The sequence below is a fragment of the Centroberyx gerrardi genome, chromosome 6 (assembly GCF_048128805.1).
Source record: "Centroberyx gerrardi isolate f3 chromosome 6, fCenGer3.hap1.cur.20231027, whole genome shotgun sequence".
In the NCBI taxonomy this organism is placed as follows: Eukaryota; Metazoa; Chordata; class Actinopteri; order Beryciformes; family Berycidae; genus Centroberyx; species Centroberyx gerrardi.
This window is the reverse complement of record NC_136002.1, coordinates 28,215,004-28,233,739: the sequence shown is the minus strand read 5'-3', so window position 1 is coordinate 28,233,739 and position 18,736 is coordinate 28,215,004. Positions and strand designations below refer to the sequence as shown.

General features: G+C 43.3%; 1 protein-coding gene across 1 annotated transcript; it reads right to left on the bottom strand.

The window, feature by feature from the left end:
- Positions 1-655: 655 nt before the first annotated feature.
- On the bottom strand, positions 656-18,409 carry LOC139922066 (cytochrome P450 2F3-like). The gene is made up of 9 exons (XM_071912513.2): positions 18,239-18,409; positions 14,679-14,841; positions 14,438-14,587; positions 13,890-14,050; positions 4,852-5,028; positions 3,573-3,714; positions 2,134-2,321; positions 1,822-1,963; positions 656-1,165 (listed from the first exon to the last, which is right to left on the bottom strand). The coding sequence occupies exons 1-9, from the start codon at positions 18,407-18,409 to the stop codon at positions 984-986; spliced, it is 1,476 nt and encodes a 491-aa protein (XP_071768614.1). The 3' UTR covers positions 656-983.
- Between the last annotated feature and the right edge of the window lie 327 nt (positions 18,410-18,736).

Below are 18,736 nucleotides of genomic sequence, written 5' to 3'. Positions count from 1 at the left end.
GCAATTATGAGGGCTTCTGGTGCATTCTGTGAACTTTTATCAAGTTGCTAATACAACAGCTAGTGTGGTTAGCATACCATGACCTTGACCTTCACACTGTTACCTAAGCAGCTAACATGCTAACATTGGACTCTGTGCCTCCCATTGGAGATTGATTTATTGATATTTGTTGTTTTTATAACTATTTTGTACTTGGGTTAGGGTTTCATTAATTATTATTTAAAGTTTGTACTTAAAGTTGCTAATTATCATGTGAGGTGTTACTATCTAATTCAGGTTAGTTATTTTCTGGTAATTGTGATGCTGCTAAGTGATGTTAGCATTCTTTGGTTGTGCTGCTGACCAAGCTATTCATATTTAATTTCCTTATAGAACCACACATATAATCAACACTTGGAATTAAGGAGTGGAGTGGATTGTGGTGATTGTGTGAAGATTTTATTGAAGTTTCCTCAACCTCGGACATTGAATCCTCATGTGTTCTAACAGGACATTATGCAGCAGTTGCTAGACAGCATCCAGGGATAATTGTATTTTTTTTTTCTTGAAGTCATACTTCGTTCCAGATATATTATTCCAATCTATTTATTCAAAGAAAAATGCCTTCTTTAATAAATTTAACACACACTGTTCTGCACCACTTCCTCGATCTGGAAATTATTTGTTGCCATTTGTATAAAGGCACATAATACTTATATTTGTTGCATGATAGAGCATGTTAATGATTAATACAGAAATCAAGAATGGGTTGTAATATATACGAAAGGTAACATTCAAGAGCATTCATGAAATTATGCTTGAACAGAAGTCGTTTCTTAACCTTGAAGCCTCTGATACTCCTTCCTGTCACATCAGAGAGATAACAGCAAGCATGAACATTGTACACATTTGTTTACTGCTGTATCACAACTATAGAGGTCCAGATGAATGAGCCTCTGGGCCACAAGCCATGGTAGATGCTCTGGATGGATCTCCTGGTCTGCTCACCGGGGGGTGGCGATGATCTGGTGCCGGTGGGGCACACTGGCGAAGCTGCTGCACTCTGGGTTGAGGTCTATGCTGTCAGGGCCTCCAGGACAGGTGAAGGTGAAGCGCTGCAACAATGATACCAGGAAGAGGAAAAGCTCCATGCGAACCAGAGACTCTCCAACACAGGCTCTCTTCCCTAAGGAGAGAAAACAGGTGCTTGTGATTGTAAAGGGGCAGTATGTGACATTTTAACTGCCCCATAGCACAAATGCCAGTATATATTTACTTTGCTGGGTACTGAGATTTCTGGCTTTCAAAACAGAGTTTCTGGCTCGTCCTCTGTTTTGTAACAATTTCAGGACAATGAGCTGCTCACTGATGCAAGACGGTTGCAAGACATTTGAGCTACAAAGGCTAAACATCTCAATCTCAAGCCAAAAAAGCAAATGACAAAGCAGTATCACTATTACAGTATTTTACATTGTGATATATTAACTCTTCACTAGACATTTCTGTTGGATCTCTGCTCTTATTAAGTAGCTTATTCTACTGTTGTGATGTTATTGTATGTGTATATTTCAGGCCATCGTAATGCAAGGGGAGGGGTGTGCCAGAGACTTATTTCAGAGGAGATAAGTTCTATTGTTGTTGCAATTCTTAATGGTTGCCAAAGTCAATTTTACATCCTTGATTTAGTTATTGCACACAATATTGGCTATAATTTGAGCCAAAAAGACTGAAGTCCACTTCACCACAGTTTTGTCAGAGAAATATCATTGCATTACTTCACTGTATTTTGAAACTGTGTGTGCATTTTAAAATACATTTCTGAGTTTTGTCTTTGTGCATTACCTGCAGAGAATGGCAGGAATGCAGGATTTTTCTTAAAGTTGCCATTCTGGTCCAGGAAGTGCTGGGGATTGAAGGACCAGGGGGTCGCCCACTGCTTTTCCTCTCTCAGTACAGAGTGCAGCATGGCAAGGATCATTGTGCCCTGTTGAAACAAGGTATCATGTCTATCTGATAACAAGATTATGTAACTGACTATGCAGGCATATAGTAATTCTCTGAAATATGTTTTTATTCAACATCATGTTAAAGCCTGCAATCTTTGCACATGTACACTATCTGATGAAAATGAGAACAATAATGAAACTAGGATACCTTGGGAATTGTATAGCCCCTAAAAGAGATGTCCTGGAGTGCATAGTGAGGGAGGCTGAAGGGGACAACATCCAGAAAACGCTGCACCTCATGGATGACTGCATCTATGAAGGGGAGAGACTTCCTGTCCTCCATATTGGGGCAACGCTCTTTTCCAATGACAGTATCAATATCTTTCTGCATTTGCTCTAAAGGGGCAAACCAAACAAGTTCAAGTTTGTTTATTTATATAGCCCTTTATAAAGCATGTCTCAAAGGACTGTACAGAGAATGAGCCTAACTGATCTAACTGATCAACAATGAACCATCGAACAGAAAGATATAGGATAAACATCAGGAAGAGCAAGACACACAAAAACAGATTATAGCAAGACATAACATAACATACGTCTACCTATTCTACATAGCCTAACCTACTGGCACCACCAGTGTCTGTCTGTCTGTCCGTCCATCTGTCTCGTTTGCACCGGGATTTCCCCCTGCGTTGTCGGATAGTAAGAGACTAGTTTGGGTCTCCGTGTCTGTGTTTTTTTGCTTAGTTGCTTACAGTCTATGCTGCAGAGGCCAGGAGGCAATATGATGTTTCACATGCTTGTGCAGTATAAACTCACTCCCCTCAATAAAAAAGAGCAAATCATGACGGCGATCGACACCCAGGCCCGGATTAACACAATGTGGTGCCTACACACCAATCACGATTCTTTCTCTTTATGCATATTCTTTTTTAGTACCAAATGTTAATTTTGGCCGCGTATGCATTCCCCCCAGAGAGTAGGCCTAATATATAAGAAAATATGACAAAGCTTATAAAGGTATAATTGTGGTTTGAATGTGTGGAGCAGCCCTATGCTGGTTTCCCAAGGGCAGATTCTTATGATAATAAGCTAAGGTAGAAGAATAGAAGAAGAGACTGTGTCGTTCCCAAGCTAGACAGTGCTATGGCAGGTCATATGATTGCAAGAATAAATACGTTTTGAGTTTAGATTTGAATAATAATTAAATATAATAATAATAATATAAACAGTAATCCAGTCTTGAAGAAACAAAAGCATGTATTAAGGTTTCGGCATCAGCCATATTTAGGACAGATTTTAAAGACGTTCTGAAGGTGGAAAAATGCTATCTTTGTGATATCCTTAATGTGGGAGTCGAATGAGAAAACTGTGTTGAATGTAACTGCAAGATCTTTAACTGTGGGACTCTGGGTAATTAAGCAGTCCCCAAAATTTAAAGTGACGTCCACAACAAGAGGCCGTTGTGTTTTTGGGCATGACATCCATTTTTTGACAGCGGATAGGCATAATTCTAGGTTTCAAATCTATTGTTATAAATGTCATTAGGCAAGTGTGTCAAGTGGCTGATTCAATTCCAGACCATAAAGTGTTCAGACCAGGAAAGCGTAGATATTGTTTGACTGAGTCTTCTGTCAGGAGACCTACCCTGTATGTTGGGGTATTTGATAAGTATACTGAGTGCATATCTCATAGTTGTGCTGGTGGTTTCTGTTCCTGCAAGGTACAGGTTCCACACTGTAGACACCAAGTTCTCATAGTGGAACTCAGTTGTGGGATTGTCCTTTTCCTAAAATGACAAAATTGGAACAAATGAACAGTTTAATTCTAAAAATTAGACATCCACACCATTTGAAAAATAACTGATGATTCCTGGCATTAAAGTTAATCTCATTATGGCAGAGCATTCAGGTTGTTATTACCTATTACCCACAAATGACTTATTTTTACCAACAGAGTTTTTGTCAGTTTTTTTGGTTGTCTGTTAGCAGGATATTTCAAAAGCTTATCAATGGATTTGCATGGAACTTTGTGGAAAGATTGGAATAATCGGCTATTCATCATGAATGATTAACTTGTCAATTGGCCAAAGGGGGGCGTGGTGGTGGGCGTCGCTTCATATAACTCCATCAAACTTTGTGTGCCGATCCGCAGACATAAGAGGCAAACCATCCATTATTGGCCCAATCAAACAACATTGGGGCACTGGAGAGCTAATTTCTGGTTTAAACATAACTGCCCTGTTAATGTTTCCAAAATTTGGTACGGTGTAAGAAGAGTAACTGAAACTGAACAGATATAGAGCTGATTGGCCATGTGGTGTTGCAATAATCGGCTAAAATGCTTAAAAGTGCCAACAATTTGAACATATCTCATGTCCCATTTCAGTCATGAAAATGTGTGCATCTCCTGATGTTAAACAAGTTGTTTATGGGGCATGGAAGAAATTAGCTTTTGGTGAAAATCCGACATATGGAACTGGCATATCTTGACAATTGCATAGTGTTGGTAGAGGTAAGTGCTCTACTGAGTGCCATCTAGTTACCTCCGCCAAGGAGGCAATGTTTTCACCCGCGCCTGTGTGTTTGTCTGTCTGTCTGTTAGCAGGATATCTCAAAAACTTGTATGAAGGTTGGTTATGGGCCAAGGAAGAACTGATTAACTTTTCATATCGATTGGCCAAAAGGGGGCATGGTGGTGGAGGTGGCATATCACCAAAAGGTGCATAACGTCCTTGCAGTGTCTTGTCAGACATGGCGGAGGTCTGTGTTCTACTGAGCACATTTTCTAGTTGAGAATGGAATAATAAATATTTTTGAAATGCTGGGTATTGTTCAGGAACTTTTTTTGTCTGAAAAGGGATCTGAGAAGCTACATCTTAGGTCCACTACTCAAAAGAACAAATGTTCTTCAAGTGCTATCCAACCTGACTGAGTCGGGTGAGGAAGCAATCGATGTAGTCTCTCGGGGAGCCGTGGTCTATCGTCTCCTGATGCTCTTGGATCTTCATCATGATAAACTCTCTCACCTCCTCAATCAGGGCAAACATGGTGTGCTGCTGGCCTGGCAGACGCTCCAAGAGCCAGGGAAAGACATTATACATCTATGGGAGGTAATAAGATAAGATAAGACAAGATAGCACTTTACTGATCCCCTTGGGGAAATTCAAGTGCCACAGCAGCAATTGGCGAACAATACCAAGGAAATGTCAACTATGATTCAAGTACAGCAAGGTAATAGAAGAAATAGGTACTAAAATGAGATCAAGGTAATGTAATATATACATAATATACAACAATAGACAATAGACAGTGCAGTGCAGACAGTGCAAATAAATGCAGGTAAATGCAATGGTGGATGGGCGCATACATTTGCCTTCGATGTCAGTGACTGGGGTTCGATTCCCAGCTTTTTCCTGAATTTCCTCAAGGGGATCAATAAAGTACTATCTTATCTTATCTTAAATAAAAATGTAAATAATAGTTTCAGAATTTCGGATATTGGATAAGTCTATGGATATATTCCAGAGGAACATAATCCTGGTAACTCTAAGAATCTTTTTTCCACCATAAACCATCTCCTGAAGCCACAATCATCTTCCCCAATCGAGGCTACAGAAGAACGATGTAACAGCTTCATTGACTTTTTCAGAGCCAAGGTCAACAACATCCGTTCTCTGATGTCCAGCTCTTCCTCTCTGCCTCCTCCTGTCATCGACCCCCTGTCTGGGAGCTTGCCGTCTCTCCTCCATTTCGCTGGTGTCCAGCAGAGCCACATTGAGGAAATCCTCAGGAAAATGAAACCCTGCACTTGTGCCCTGGACCCCATTCCCACAGCTTTGCTCAAGTCATACATCCCCATTCTCAGCCCCTTGATCACCCAAACGGTCAACCTCTCCCTTCAAACCGGTAGTGTTCCATCTGCTCTCAAGGTTGCTGTCATCCGCCCCCTCCTCAAGAAGCCCACCCTGGATCCGGAAGTTCTAGCCAATTACAGGCCTATCTCCAACCTCGCTTTCCTGTCCAAGGTGTTGGAGAAGGTGGTTGTTTCTCAGCTCCAGGACCACCTTAAACACAACAACCTATTTGAGAAATTTCAGTCAGGTTTTCGTTCAGCCCACAGCACTGAAACAGCTCTGCTCAGGGTTACGAATGACCTGCTGATGGCAGCTGATGCAGGGTCCCCTTCTCTTCTGATTCTCCTTGACCTGAGTGCTGCGTTTGACACTGTGGATCACATTATCCTCCTAGAGCGCCTCCACACCACCATTGGACTGTCAGACTCTGCACTTAAGTGGTTTCAGTCCTACCTTTCTGGCAGGACTGAGTATGTCTCATTGGGAGGATGCAGGTCTAGATTGCTCCCTGTCACCTGTGATGTTCCGCAAGGGTCAGTTCTCGGCCCCATCCTGTTTACCCTCTACATGCTCCCCCTTGGTCGTGTCATCAGCAGACATGGGATGTCTTTCCATTGCTATGCTGATGATACCCAGCTGTACATAAAAACTGCCCCAAGCCCTTCTGCAGCCATGTCATGCCTCAGCACCTGCCTTGAGGAGATAAAGGCCTGGATGAGCAGCAATTTCCTCCAGTTAAACAGCAGCAAAACTGAAGCTCTCCTTGTTGGCACTCCACACCAGGTTCAGTCATCCCCCATACCTCATCTCACCTTTGACAACCAGGACATCCCCCTCTCCTCCTCAGTCACTAATCTGGGTGTTAGGTTTGACCCTCACCTGACTTTTCATGACCATATAAAACATCTGTGCAAGACCTCTTTCTACCATCTCAAAAACATTTCCAAACTTCGTCCCACTCTAACCCTGTCAGATGCAGAGAAGCTTGTCCATGCTTTTATCTCCTCAAGACTGGACTACTGCAATGCACTCTTCACTGGGATCCCTGGCAGGAGCATCCAGAAGCTCCAGTATATTCAGAACAGCGCTGCCAGGATCCTGATGAGAGTGCGAAAACACGAACACATAACACCAACTCTGCTTTCATTGCACTGGCTCCCTGTCTCCTTCAGGGTCGACTACAAAGTCCTGCTACTCACCTACAAATGCATTAACAGACATGCGCCTCCCTACCTACAAGAACTGATTACCCCACAAACCTCCACCCGCACTCTCAGATCTACCAACAGCTTGCTCCTCCGGGCCCCCAGTACCAAGCTCCGCACCATGGGGGATCGGGCCTTCTGCTCAGCTGCACCGCGCTTGTGGAACAGCCTTCCTAACCATCTAAGGGCAGCGCAGACCCTGGACTCTTTTAAGACAGGCCTAAAAACCTTTTTATTCAGGAAGGCTTTTTCGTGTTAACTTTTGTTAGCGATCTCTTTTTTCTTTGTTTTCATTTTTTATGTTTTTAACTCTGTAGCACTTTGAGATTCACTATGAATGAAAAGTGCTATACAAATAAAATGCATTATTATTATCATTATTATAATATCCTTGTGCAGCATAGTCAAGAGTCAATAACTTATTAGTGCCGGTTAGGGGGAAAAGGCGGGGGTCCAAGTTGTTGTGCAGGTGCAGAGGAGGCCAGGATGCATAGTTTTGTTTGTAAGGATTTAGGATATTACTTACAAAAGTCTTGAATATGTGAAGGCTTTCATTCCAAAATGCTGCGTATCCATGTTGGGAAAATGTTACCTGATGCCCACTGATCAATATTTCAAAAAGACTAAGAGTCTAACAGCCCCGCAACGTGCCCATTCACACCTACAGCGACAACTATAAAGATAACTATAAACTATAATGATACACTGTTGCTCAAGCATTCACACTACAATGATATCGGCGGAGAATATTCAAAGAAAAAGTGGAGCATGATTACTTTACTGAAGTGCTTTTATATTACTCACTCTAAAAAACGACATAGCCAAAGGATTTGGGTTCATGAATTGCTGCAAAAGAGAGAGTGGCTGACAGAATCAATAATGCTCTTTTACGGCGCTGTCATGACATTATTGTGCTTTGTTTATAGGAGAGCTAATGTAGTCACCAAATGAAGCTGTTCAATTCAAGGGCGTAGGTTTGATTTTGACATTGGTAGGGACACAAATGGGGGAGGTCCGGAGGACCACTGGAAGCTGAGGCATTTTACATTTATGATAGACTTCTGACCGCCATTTCATGTCATCTAGATCAGTGATTCTCAACCTTTTTCATATCGAGGACCCCTAGTTTAGTCCACATTGGAGCCATGGACCCCCATTTGATGAAATTTTGTCTCTCGGACCCAAATCTGAGAATACTTTTATTGTTAGATATGATTTTGATCCAGAATCCCATGACTGTCTGTATTGTAGGTAGAGAGATAACAGTGAAACTAAGATCAAAACAGTCAGTCTTCTACATTCTGTAATTGTGTTAACTATTTGTAAATTAAATAATGCTGAAGTTTAACAATTCATCAATTTGCTGGGGACCCCCTGGAACCCCCTCAAGGACCGCTGGTGGTCCCCGGACCCCACGTTGAGAACCACTGATCTAGATAGTTATGGTAGCCAATACACTCATTAACAGACACACAGACACAGGGGTGTAGCACATTAATGAATCCTTTACTCAAATTTGCCAGCTGAATGGGACTTTGAAGAGCACATTTTGTTTTAAGGCAGGTACTGTAGTACTGTTGCCTATTCAAACCAACGATCTGTATTACATTTAAAATAATAATAATAATAATAATAATAAGATATTGTAAACTATATCCAAACCCTACATACAAACAGCTGAGTCAAACACATGCCTACGCCTGTCATTAACAGAGATGAACTGTTGGCATATTTGTTTTACATCAGTGTTGTCCAGTGTGGCACACAGCAGCATTGTTCAGTCTCACTTGTGACATGTAGGCTACTTACGGTCGTCACCCGTCACAGACGCACGCGACACGGTACTTAAATAAATATATATAACTTTAATGGCTAAACACAACTGTTACTAATATAAAATAGGATGGAGTCTTCACTCGTATGCTCGCCGGTAGGCGGAGCTTTGGCTCTTCTTGCCCACAGCATTTCATACGTTAGCAAGAAATGGCAAAGCCAATCAGCGATTTTTTGGGGGGGTTAGGGAGGCGGTGTCACGCCAATTTTTATCCGGGTGACGCAATAACATTCTAAAACAGCTGTTATACTAAAGTTTCGTTACAGCGTCCGTTGCTATGCCGACACGGGACACCAATGCAGCGGGACTCGTAGTAGAGAACGCGATCTGTTAACATTGACTAGACACTGACGGACAAAACAACGTTTATTGTCAATCAAAATAAGGGATGAAAACTGCTAGGGACATTTCAGAGTCGCTTGATATTGGTAGGGACACGTCCCTACCGTCCCTACCCAATTCTACGCCCTTGGTTCAATTACCAGTAGGAGACTCTGAACACCACACTACCGTGGATCAAAGAGGCAAGTCTCCTGTAGCCCACGTTGAGAGAAACACCTGTAACTTCACGTGGCAAACAGGTTTTCAATAGGCTACTGGAGGGACACATATTGTTACCTCCCGGTCATACCCATTAAAAAGATAGGATAATAGCGTATTTGCCCTTGGCAGATCAGGTTGGCCATGATATTTTGTTAGTTAGCTAGATAACTAGCAAATACACAAGTTAGTGAGTTAACTAGCTCCCAAGTCATAAACACGCCTTACCTCTGATTCCAAGATCTCTTCCGATCCCGACCGGTCAAGTTTTTTTTCAACATTTTTAGAGGCGATGGTCTTTGTCAAATGGCGCCAGGTTCCTCTGGACTTCTGTAGTCTGCTCCTCAGCAAGCAACGCTATCAGTGAACTAGCCTACTGAATTCTCCCATGCCTTCCTTTATTTTGATTGGTTGAAAAAGGTTTATCGTTGTCTTTACATCCAAAAAATCGCTCTGAGATGGAACCAAGAATGTAGTTAGTCGTTGTAATTTGTCGTTTTGGATGTTGTTATAGTTATAGTTGTAGTGTGAACACAGACTATTTTATTTACTTATACCGATTTAAAACTTTTTATAGTTATCTTTATAGCTATCGTTCTAGATGTGAATGGGCCTTTACTCTCCAGAAACGTGTTCCTGCCATCAGTATGCGGGAGTTTCCCCAATACGGCAGGTCCTCCGTGGCTATTGGGGAATGGTCACCAAGTGCCATTTGTGACGTTGTGGGTCCAAACGCAGCCTGGTGAACCATCTCTGTAGGCGTCTCATGTGGAGCAGTCCCGACGGCAGGGGCGGAAATTACGGGGGGGACAGGGGGGTCCGGACCCCCCCTTCCTGGGACTAACAGAGAGTTGTCCCCCTCAATATATCATTGTAAACATAACTATATAATTTTAAATAATATAATAATATGCATTGAAAGCACTTGTGCTAATTATAGACACAAAACAATGCGTTTTTAAGTTTCGAAAGATTGTAGAGTGTGTGTGGAGGATCTCTGGAAGTGTGTCAGTGGTGGCAGACCTCCAGTAAGTAGCTGCTTCGTAAAGGTTAACTTAAAACAAAGGATGTGTCAGACATTTTTCTTTACTTCTACCACTCAATAGAATAAAACACATTCACAATTGTAACCAGACTACATTTTGTTCGCTCGTTGGTACGGAGCAGCCGCGTCTCCTAATGCATGTATGTGTATGGAGGCAGGAGGTCTATCCACAATTAAAATCCTCATAACTCACTGAATTTTCGACCGATTTTCAAGCGGTTTGGTTTGTTACAAATGCCAGACATGTATTTATGATACAGGATACTTGGTTAAATTAAAATGCGGGTTTTCATATCAAAATTATCTTTTGTAGATGGTAACAGTAATATTTCTATAATATAATATTTAAGATTAACTTACCCTACGTAATTAGGTTCTAAGTATATTATTTTTTTCTTACTGCATGTAAAATGGCTGCCACTATGTAATTTTGTTTATAATTTTGGAAATAAATGAAGACTTAATTCATAAGACATAATTACAACAAACACTATGTTAAAATATTAAGTAAGTTTCTGGCAGGCTTCATAGCGTTCTGGACTTTTATACATTGACAGCAAAACATTAGAGATCTGCTTTTTCGGGAAAACTAAATCTAATTAGGCATATATTAGCTTTAGTTCAGTTAATGGGTGTTGCTTCTCACCTACTACTGTAAATAACCTGCATGCTGTATGTGTGTGTGTGTGTGTGTGTGTCTATTTGTCAGCCAGCCAGGTCAGTTAAAATGGCAGAGAAAAGAAAAACAGACATCCGATCATTTTTCAGTAGAAAGACCCCAGTAATATCAAAGGCAATTTGATAAAATCTTCATAAGAAAGGAATGAAGTGCTTATGGAAATGTTTCATAATGGACCTCTATATACATTTAATACAACAGTACTTTTGGCGGCACCTTTGATGTCCCCTTCAGGAATTGCTCTTGAGAAATTTTTCTGTTTATTGTCCCCCCCAACAGTGAAATGAAATATCCGCCCTTGCCCGACGGAACCACTGGGTGGGCTGCCGCCATGAGACCCAGGAGACGCATGACGGTTAAAGCTGTAACCATTCTGCTCACCCGCCGAACCGCCTCCACTACAGCCGTCTGTCTGGGTTCCGACAGACGCTCTCGCAGTGTGGCCGAGTCGAGCTGCACTCCCAGGTACACTGCCTGTTGGCATGGGACAGGTGTGCTCTTCTTCCAATTGATGGCGAAACCTAACCTGGTTAGGTGTTGCCCAATTGTACTGTTTTACTGTAGCCCATTCCTTTGAACAGGCCATGAGAATCAGGTCGTCTAGATAGAAAAAGACCCGTATTCCCAGTCGGTGCAACGGTTCGAGCGCCATGTCCACACACTTATTGTACGGTAGTCTGTTGTACTCGTAGGCTACTCCCTGAAAGGAATTTCCTGTCTCGGCACCACTGGGACATGAAAGTAAGTTTCAAATCCCCTGTGGTGAACCAATCACCCGGCTGTACCAATTCCAGCATCTTTTTTACTGTAAGCATGCGGAATAGCCTCTGAGCGATATATATATGTGTTAAATGGGCAGAGATCCAGAATAGGTCTCATATCTCCAGGTTTCTTGGGAACAAGAAAATAACTGGAGTAGAGACCTCTCTGTCTCCCTGGGGAACCACAGAAATTGCTTCCTTCTGGAGCAGTTCCTGTATCTCCCTGGAGAGGGCGCTCATGCCTTCCTGAGAAGCTATAATCGACTCTCTCACTCCTGTGAACGGGGGTGACACGCACTGAAACTGGAGTGAATAACCCAGTCGTAGTGTCCTGTCCATCCATTCTGTCAACACACAATGCCTCAGCTAACCCAACTGCCCAGTGCGGGCACAACGGCCCATGGGGGGCCGGAGATGAAAGGGCCAATGAATGCCCTGCCGGCGTCTGTGGCCCCGCCTCCGCTTTCACATAGTTGTTCTCTGATACAGCCGTAATACGCTCTGTAGCAATACAGCCATTATTAACAGATAACAGTGATCTCGCCATTGACTGCAATAGACAGTCCCCTACTACGTCCGCTCTTCGCTTCGTAGCGGAGGCAGCAACAATGAGGGAAGACGCTGTTTTTCCCGCAGTCTGGGAAAGACTTGCCGCTTGCCTCTGAGAGGAGGTAGCGATGACAAACGAGAGAGCAGAGTCATTTGAAAACTCGCTCACTTTTGCTCCGTAGATTGTAACCGGCCTCTGGAAGAAATCAAGCCTGCCGTCTGTGAGACAGAGCAGCAGGCATCACTCTCAGTCAGGCCTACCGCTTACATCACTCACATTGGGAAAACAATGTGGGGGCTGCGAGAAGAATGCTGTTAACACACGGCTGGGGCTGAACTGGCTACCCCAGCTGGGTCCGCTCCCCCCACCGGCAGTCAGTACCGCTTTTTGCTGGGCGGCTGGCCCGCAGCCTTCCAAGAGCAAGCCAGCGGACGACAAGAACCCCGGGGCTTAAACGGTGTCGCTGGAGGAACCTCGCCTTCCAAGCAGGATGGCAGAGCTGGCTGAGCCGAGGAAGAGGCCGGCGGCGGCCTCGAGGGGCGCACCAGACCAGTAGGTCTTTCTTGTCCTTCCGTTCAACAGTGGTGAGGCCCAGCCACACATGTCGAATGGCGACAGTGGCGAGGGCCATGTCGCGGCCCGTAGCGGCAGCGATTCGCCTGGTCAGGTTATTCATCTGTCCCACCGAGCGGGAAACCAGATCGGAGTTGTCGGCAGAAAGGGGGGTGTTACCAGCCATGAAGTTCGACAGAGACACACCCAACACCCCCAATGCCGCCAAGTGGAATATCTTATAAAAAAATTCCATCGTCTCTTTATCCCTTGGGTGTAGGCTTCCTCTTCCCTGACCAGTTGGATTAGCCTGGGGCAAAATGGGCGGCCAGCGCATTGTTGAGTGGGGGGATGCCAAGATGCCAGAAGTCAGACTTCCCTTCCACTCTGGTGAAGTTGACGAGACCGGAGATTGGGGCCTTGCAGAGGAGCGGCTCACGCCACAACTCTTGCACACTCTCCCACACATCGTCCAGGGCGGGAGCAATGAAGCCCGGTCTGGTCTCCGTCGCTGGCTGATACATGCCTTGGTCCAGCCAATCCAAACGATGTGAGGGTTCGGGGGGCAGCAGCTGTAGCCCGACCTTTTCAGTGGCCTTGCCCATCACGGAGAGGAAATCCAGCCATCTTGATGGATGAGGCAGGGAAGGAGGTGAAGGAGGGAGCGTGAGTGGAGACAAAAGAGAAGTTGTCTTTGCTGTCTCCCTGCAGTGCCAGTGCCTCCTCCACCATTGGGTCTATGGAGCGAACCGGTGGTGGGGAAATCATGACCGGGGCAGAGGCACAGGGCTCAGGCAAGCCACCATCATTACCTTGCTATCACAGATGAATTGTAATGCTATTTTGTATTTTGCCAACTAATCCATTATTTTGGGAAGGATTTGCAGGACCACATTCTTCAGCCTCTCTCCTTTTCCCTTCTTGAGTGCCACCTCATCCTACCTGGCCAAGAGGACAGCTGCCGAATTTTATAATTTCAGTAAAGTTGTTGAGGAGACGGAGGAAGTGCTTGTCATCATAGCTGAAGCGTTGGCCAAACACCAGGCAGCAGATCACATTGGAGACAGTGCAGCTCAAGTAGAAGGTTGGGTCAAAGGGTGTGGCTGGAGGAAGAAGGGAAAACACTGAGTGAACTCTTAACTTGACCCATAGTCCTGTGTTACTGCAGTTTGTGTAGCATATTATATTTACAATGCATACACTGCCACTCAAAAAGAGGGACGTTTTTGAGAGCCATTGTTTTATGTGTCATCAGAATGTTTATTCTGTGTATATTGTTTGTTCCATTTTGCTATCAACATTTAATCTTTGTTTGCCTGGAAGGGAGATCTCTCTTTTTGTCCCCAGAGATTTCCTGGTTCTCATTGAGGGTCTAACTGTGATTAAGGGATATTCAAATAAACTTGACAGATTATATGATAATCATCTGATAAATCAACCCAGTGTAAAATATATGGGCTTGGATGTCAACAGCTGAAAACCGTACACACCTTTGAATGTATCAATGTGGGCTACCAGGTTCTTGCCTTCCTCCTGGATCCACTCTTCAATCCCCTTGCGTCCCATCCCAAAGTCTCGAAGTGTTGTCAGGGTGAAACGTCGCAACTGGTACCAGCGCTCCCCATTACCGAAGGTCAAGCCTGAGAAGATGGAATGTGAAGAATAAATTTGGGCAATTACAGATAGGTAGAGTACATTCTAGCCATTTTGATACAGAGAGTATTGTGTTACCATAGCCCTTGCTAGCTTTGAGCAGATACGGCACTGGCCATCTGCCAGCAAAGTCATCTGCCTGGTCCACCAGGGCCTCCTTCACAGTGTCATATCCTACCAGAACCACAGCCCGCTGCCAGCCCAGGTGCACGGTCATCACAGGTCCATAGCTTTCACTGAGCTGGAGCAACACATTCTTTGTTATAGCAAGAAACATTTTCATTCCAATTGCTCATATAAATGGCGCCCACGTCAGAATCTAAATGCAAATTCAAGAATTTGCATTTAGATTCTGACGTCATTCCGTGAGATGGGTGTCATTTGGTATTTTCAGAATTTTCACTACAAGCAAAGATACAAGAAAACATCATTTTTGGTATTTCACAACATAATAGACATGTTAATCCTCTCAGAAAACATTTTTTATTCCTTTATGGTAGCACTTTACATTTCAGCACAGTAATAACAGGTGTGACGACCCTCCCGCTCTGCCGGTTGGTGCTCTGTGTGTGTCTCTTGTCTGTCCTGCAGGAGCCTGGTGGGCGGGGTCGTCATCAGTGCTGATGGAGTGCACCTGGGCCCAGTGTACTCCTAGGCTTAAGAAGCCCTCAGACCGTCAGTGACTCTCTCGCTCCTCACCTCAGCACACCTCTTGTTTGGTTCTTTTGAGTTGATGTAGCTTGTGTTTGTGTGCCGCACAACACATACTACACTCTTTCCATGCATCCACTCACTACGCTACTGATACTACAGACCTCCTACACCTCATCTTTCCTCTTTGTTTTCCCTACTTTTAGTTAATAAATTATTGTTTTGGACACTGTCAGCCATGGCACAACTTGCCTCTCTGCCTGGATGTGCAAGCTGCCTCCACCTGAGCCAGAGGGTCGTGGAGCTGGAAGGACTGATCACTTTGCTCCATCAGATAATGGAAGATGGACTCTCTCGCCGCGACCGCAGCCAGAGCTTGTCAAGACAACAACGCAGCCAGTTTGTAGGCTACTGTTCCATGGGTTTCTCTGCACCACCACACCGAGGCCGCCTCCAGTGCTCCAGACAACCATGGCGCACTACCGGTGACCTCAGTGGACCCATGGATCGGTCTAGGAGCTAAGCCCAAATCCCTAGCCTGTTCTACTCCCTTATCCAATGAACCCTGGTGTACTATTACTGGGAGAGGGCGTACAGGAAGAGACAAAATGGATGAGCTGTTACTCCTCAACAGAACAAATAAGGACTTTTCACTTTCTGCTGCCCTGTGCTTCACTGAAACCTGGCTTAGTGAATCTATCCCGGACAATGCATTATGTATTCCTGGCTTTCATCTCCACAGAGCAGATTGCGTCACGGAGCTATTGGGGAAAAGTAGAGGAGGTGGAATATGTTTCTACTAGTGCTGTCAATCGATTAAAAAATGTAATCGAGTTAATCACAATAATAGGCTGTGATTAATCATGATTAATCACAAGTTTAAAATACTTGTATTTTTTGGGGGAGATAAAACAAATACATGTGTGGTGTTGGAATAAAGAAATGCATGACAAACTGGTTAGAGGAATCAGAGTTTTTTTTTTACTTTATTATAACCTCTCAGCTTAGTTTTGATGATTTTGCCAAGTAAAAAAGTCTCAGGGAGTGCTTGGCATTGCCCACAACATCCATAATGAATTGCAGACTTAATTAGCAGACAACCACATAAAGAACAGTTACAAAGTAACATCTTCTATAGAGAAGATATTGCCTGTAAATTGTTTGCAAAGTAACATCTCACCCAAATGAATGCTACAGTGAGTAGGCCTATTTAAGAAACTGAATGCCATAGTGTCTTTGAAGAGACAAAGTGAACAGTCCCTTTTCACACTCTTAGTTGAATAAGATTACTTGAAACAGTGTGAACTTGTGTGACATGACTCCAGTCAACCAGTTCATAAAGTCTACTTTTCTTTTAACCAGTTGCTCAGGCAGACTAGCTTGTTTTCAGAGGACAGAGCTGACCTCTTCTTCTGCACAATGTGGCCTGCCAAAGAAAACAATCTCTCACATGGCACTGTTGAGGCAGGTATAGCCAAGTACCTTTGTGCAATATGGGCCAGCTTACCATGGGCGCCTGTGTGCAGACCTGCAAACTCGTAAGAGGTGAAAAAGGTGACATGTTTGAAAACCAAACCCCGAAGATGGTACTTCAGACTTGTTGTGCTTCGGTGGAAAGACAGTTCATCACTGCAATATGTGCACACAGCTTTGGTTTTATCTAAACTTCCATCTGGAAGCTTTTTAAAACTAAATTTGCCGTTCAGCACACCGCGAGATGTCTCCTCAGTCATCGTGTTATCTGCGTTTGCCACGCCTTTCAGTAATTCAGCCAGGTAAACATCCGCGCTGGAATTATGGGAGGAAGTTGGGGGCAAACTTGGTAATATGATTAATTTGCGTTAAAAAAATGAACGCGTTAAGGTTTCCAGATTAATCGCGAGTGTTAACGCGTTAACGTTGACAGCCCTAGTTTCTACATTAACGAAGGTTGCCGCACTGATGACAGTGTTAAAGAAAGAATGCTGCCCTTATCTGGAATGGTGCTAGTTGGCCATTGGCTGTAGTCTTTGCGGTGTGTTCAAGTGCAACTTTTTGGACCAGACACAGGCGACGTGAGGCGACGCAACAGTCGGCCTTCGTCGCCGCTGGTTCTTTGATGTCGGTTTAGGGCCTGGGGCCAGTTTGCTGCATTTCTTTGCTTGAGCTCTTTGGTGCTAATATTGATTTTAAAAAAATTGGATAATGATTCTGATGAACTAATAAACTCTCCATGAATACCACTAAAACGCCCATAGGGAAGAGAGGGGATGATACTAAGTAAAGGCTTTTTAACACAGTGAATAAATGCAAGATTGTGTATAATTGTTTGGGCCAAGTTACCTCCAAGTTGTACTAGTTTTCTCATTTGAGTTGGCTACCATGTGTGTGTGTACACATTTGTGTGTGCATGTACAGTATACAGCCTACATATACTGTGTATATCTATATATATATATACAGTATATATATATATATATATATATATATATATATATATATATACATATATATATATATATATACTGTATACGCGTATGTGTGTCTGCACTAATATGTGTGTGCGCATGTGTATGTGTGCATCTGATAGTGAGAGAGGAGGTAGGGAGGAGGTGTGAGTGAGAGACACAGCATTGTAAACAAGGAGACAGATATTCCTGAAAACAGCAAAAGTATGATATGAATACAACATTAGTAATATTTGACATGAAAATGCCATTACTTCATATTCGGACAAGTAAAAATGCTAATAGTCTATTGGAAAAAGTTGAAAAAAGTATTCTTATTCATTTACAGTATTATTTTCTTATGTATTAATAACACAGCTTGAATTAAAAGCTTTAAGTTTTTAAACATTGTCAGAATGTGCCTTATACACCTCATCAAATGGCACACCCAAATGTCACTTGTCTCGTGGAATGGAAGTCTGCCTTCAGTTATTCTTGCCAAATTGCAGGATACCACGTTATACCAGTGTGTAACATAGAATGAATTCATAAAATGCTCACCTTGAGTATGCTTTTGAAAGGTGCATTTTTGTCCACCTGTAGCAGGTTTCCTATGAGAGGAAGTCCAGTGGGTCCTGGAGGTAAATTATACTTTCTACGGTTCTTCATAGTAAACAGCCACAGCAGAGCCAATATTAGCCCTGCCAAGATCAATGTGCCACAGAACTCCATAATGCTGTGGAAGATTATCTTCCTAGGTTCTTCAAACCAAACTTTGTTCTTCCGTCTATAAAGGTTTATTCATGCAGCATGGAGAGAAGAACACAGCACACCAGTGGTACAGGTAGCTCTGTACCACCACTGTGTGGGCTGAAGCGCTGGAGGTTTTGTATGGATTTTTGAAAGCTTATCATTAGCCAAGATAGGAAGGATCTGTTTTGTTGTCATACTGTGAATGACATTTAAGTAAGGAGACGCCCTGCATTGCCTTGCCATGTATTTGGTACCAAATTAAAGGGAAAGTTGTGTTTTTTTAAAATGGAAAAACTTGTGATTGTC

What these genes read in the sequence shown, in the direction of transcription:
- LOC139922066 (XM_071912513.2), bottom strand. Translation starts at nt 18,409, where the DNA reads ATGGAGTTCTGTGGCACATTGATCTTGGCAGGGCTAATATTGGCTCTG. An exon ending in CAAATACCCCAACATACAGG is followed by an intron (nt 2,322 to 3,572) that starts GTAGGTCTCCTG and finishes TTGCCCCTTTAG; the next exon opens with AGCAAATGCAGAAAGATATT. An exon ending in GGGGCTATACAATTCCCAAG is followed by an intron (nt 1,964 to 2,133) that starts GTATCCTAGTTT and finishes TTGTTTCAACAG; the next exon opens with GGCACAATGATCCTTGCCAT.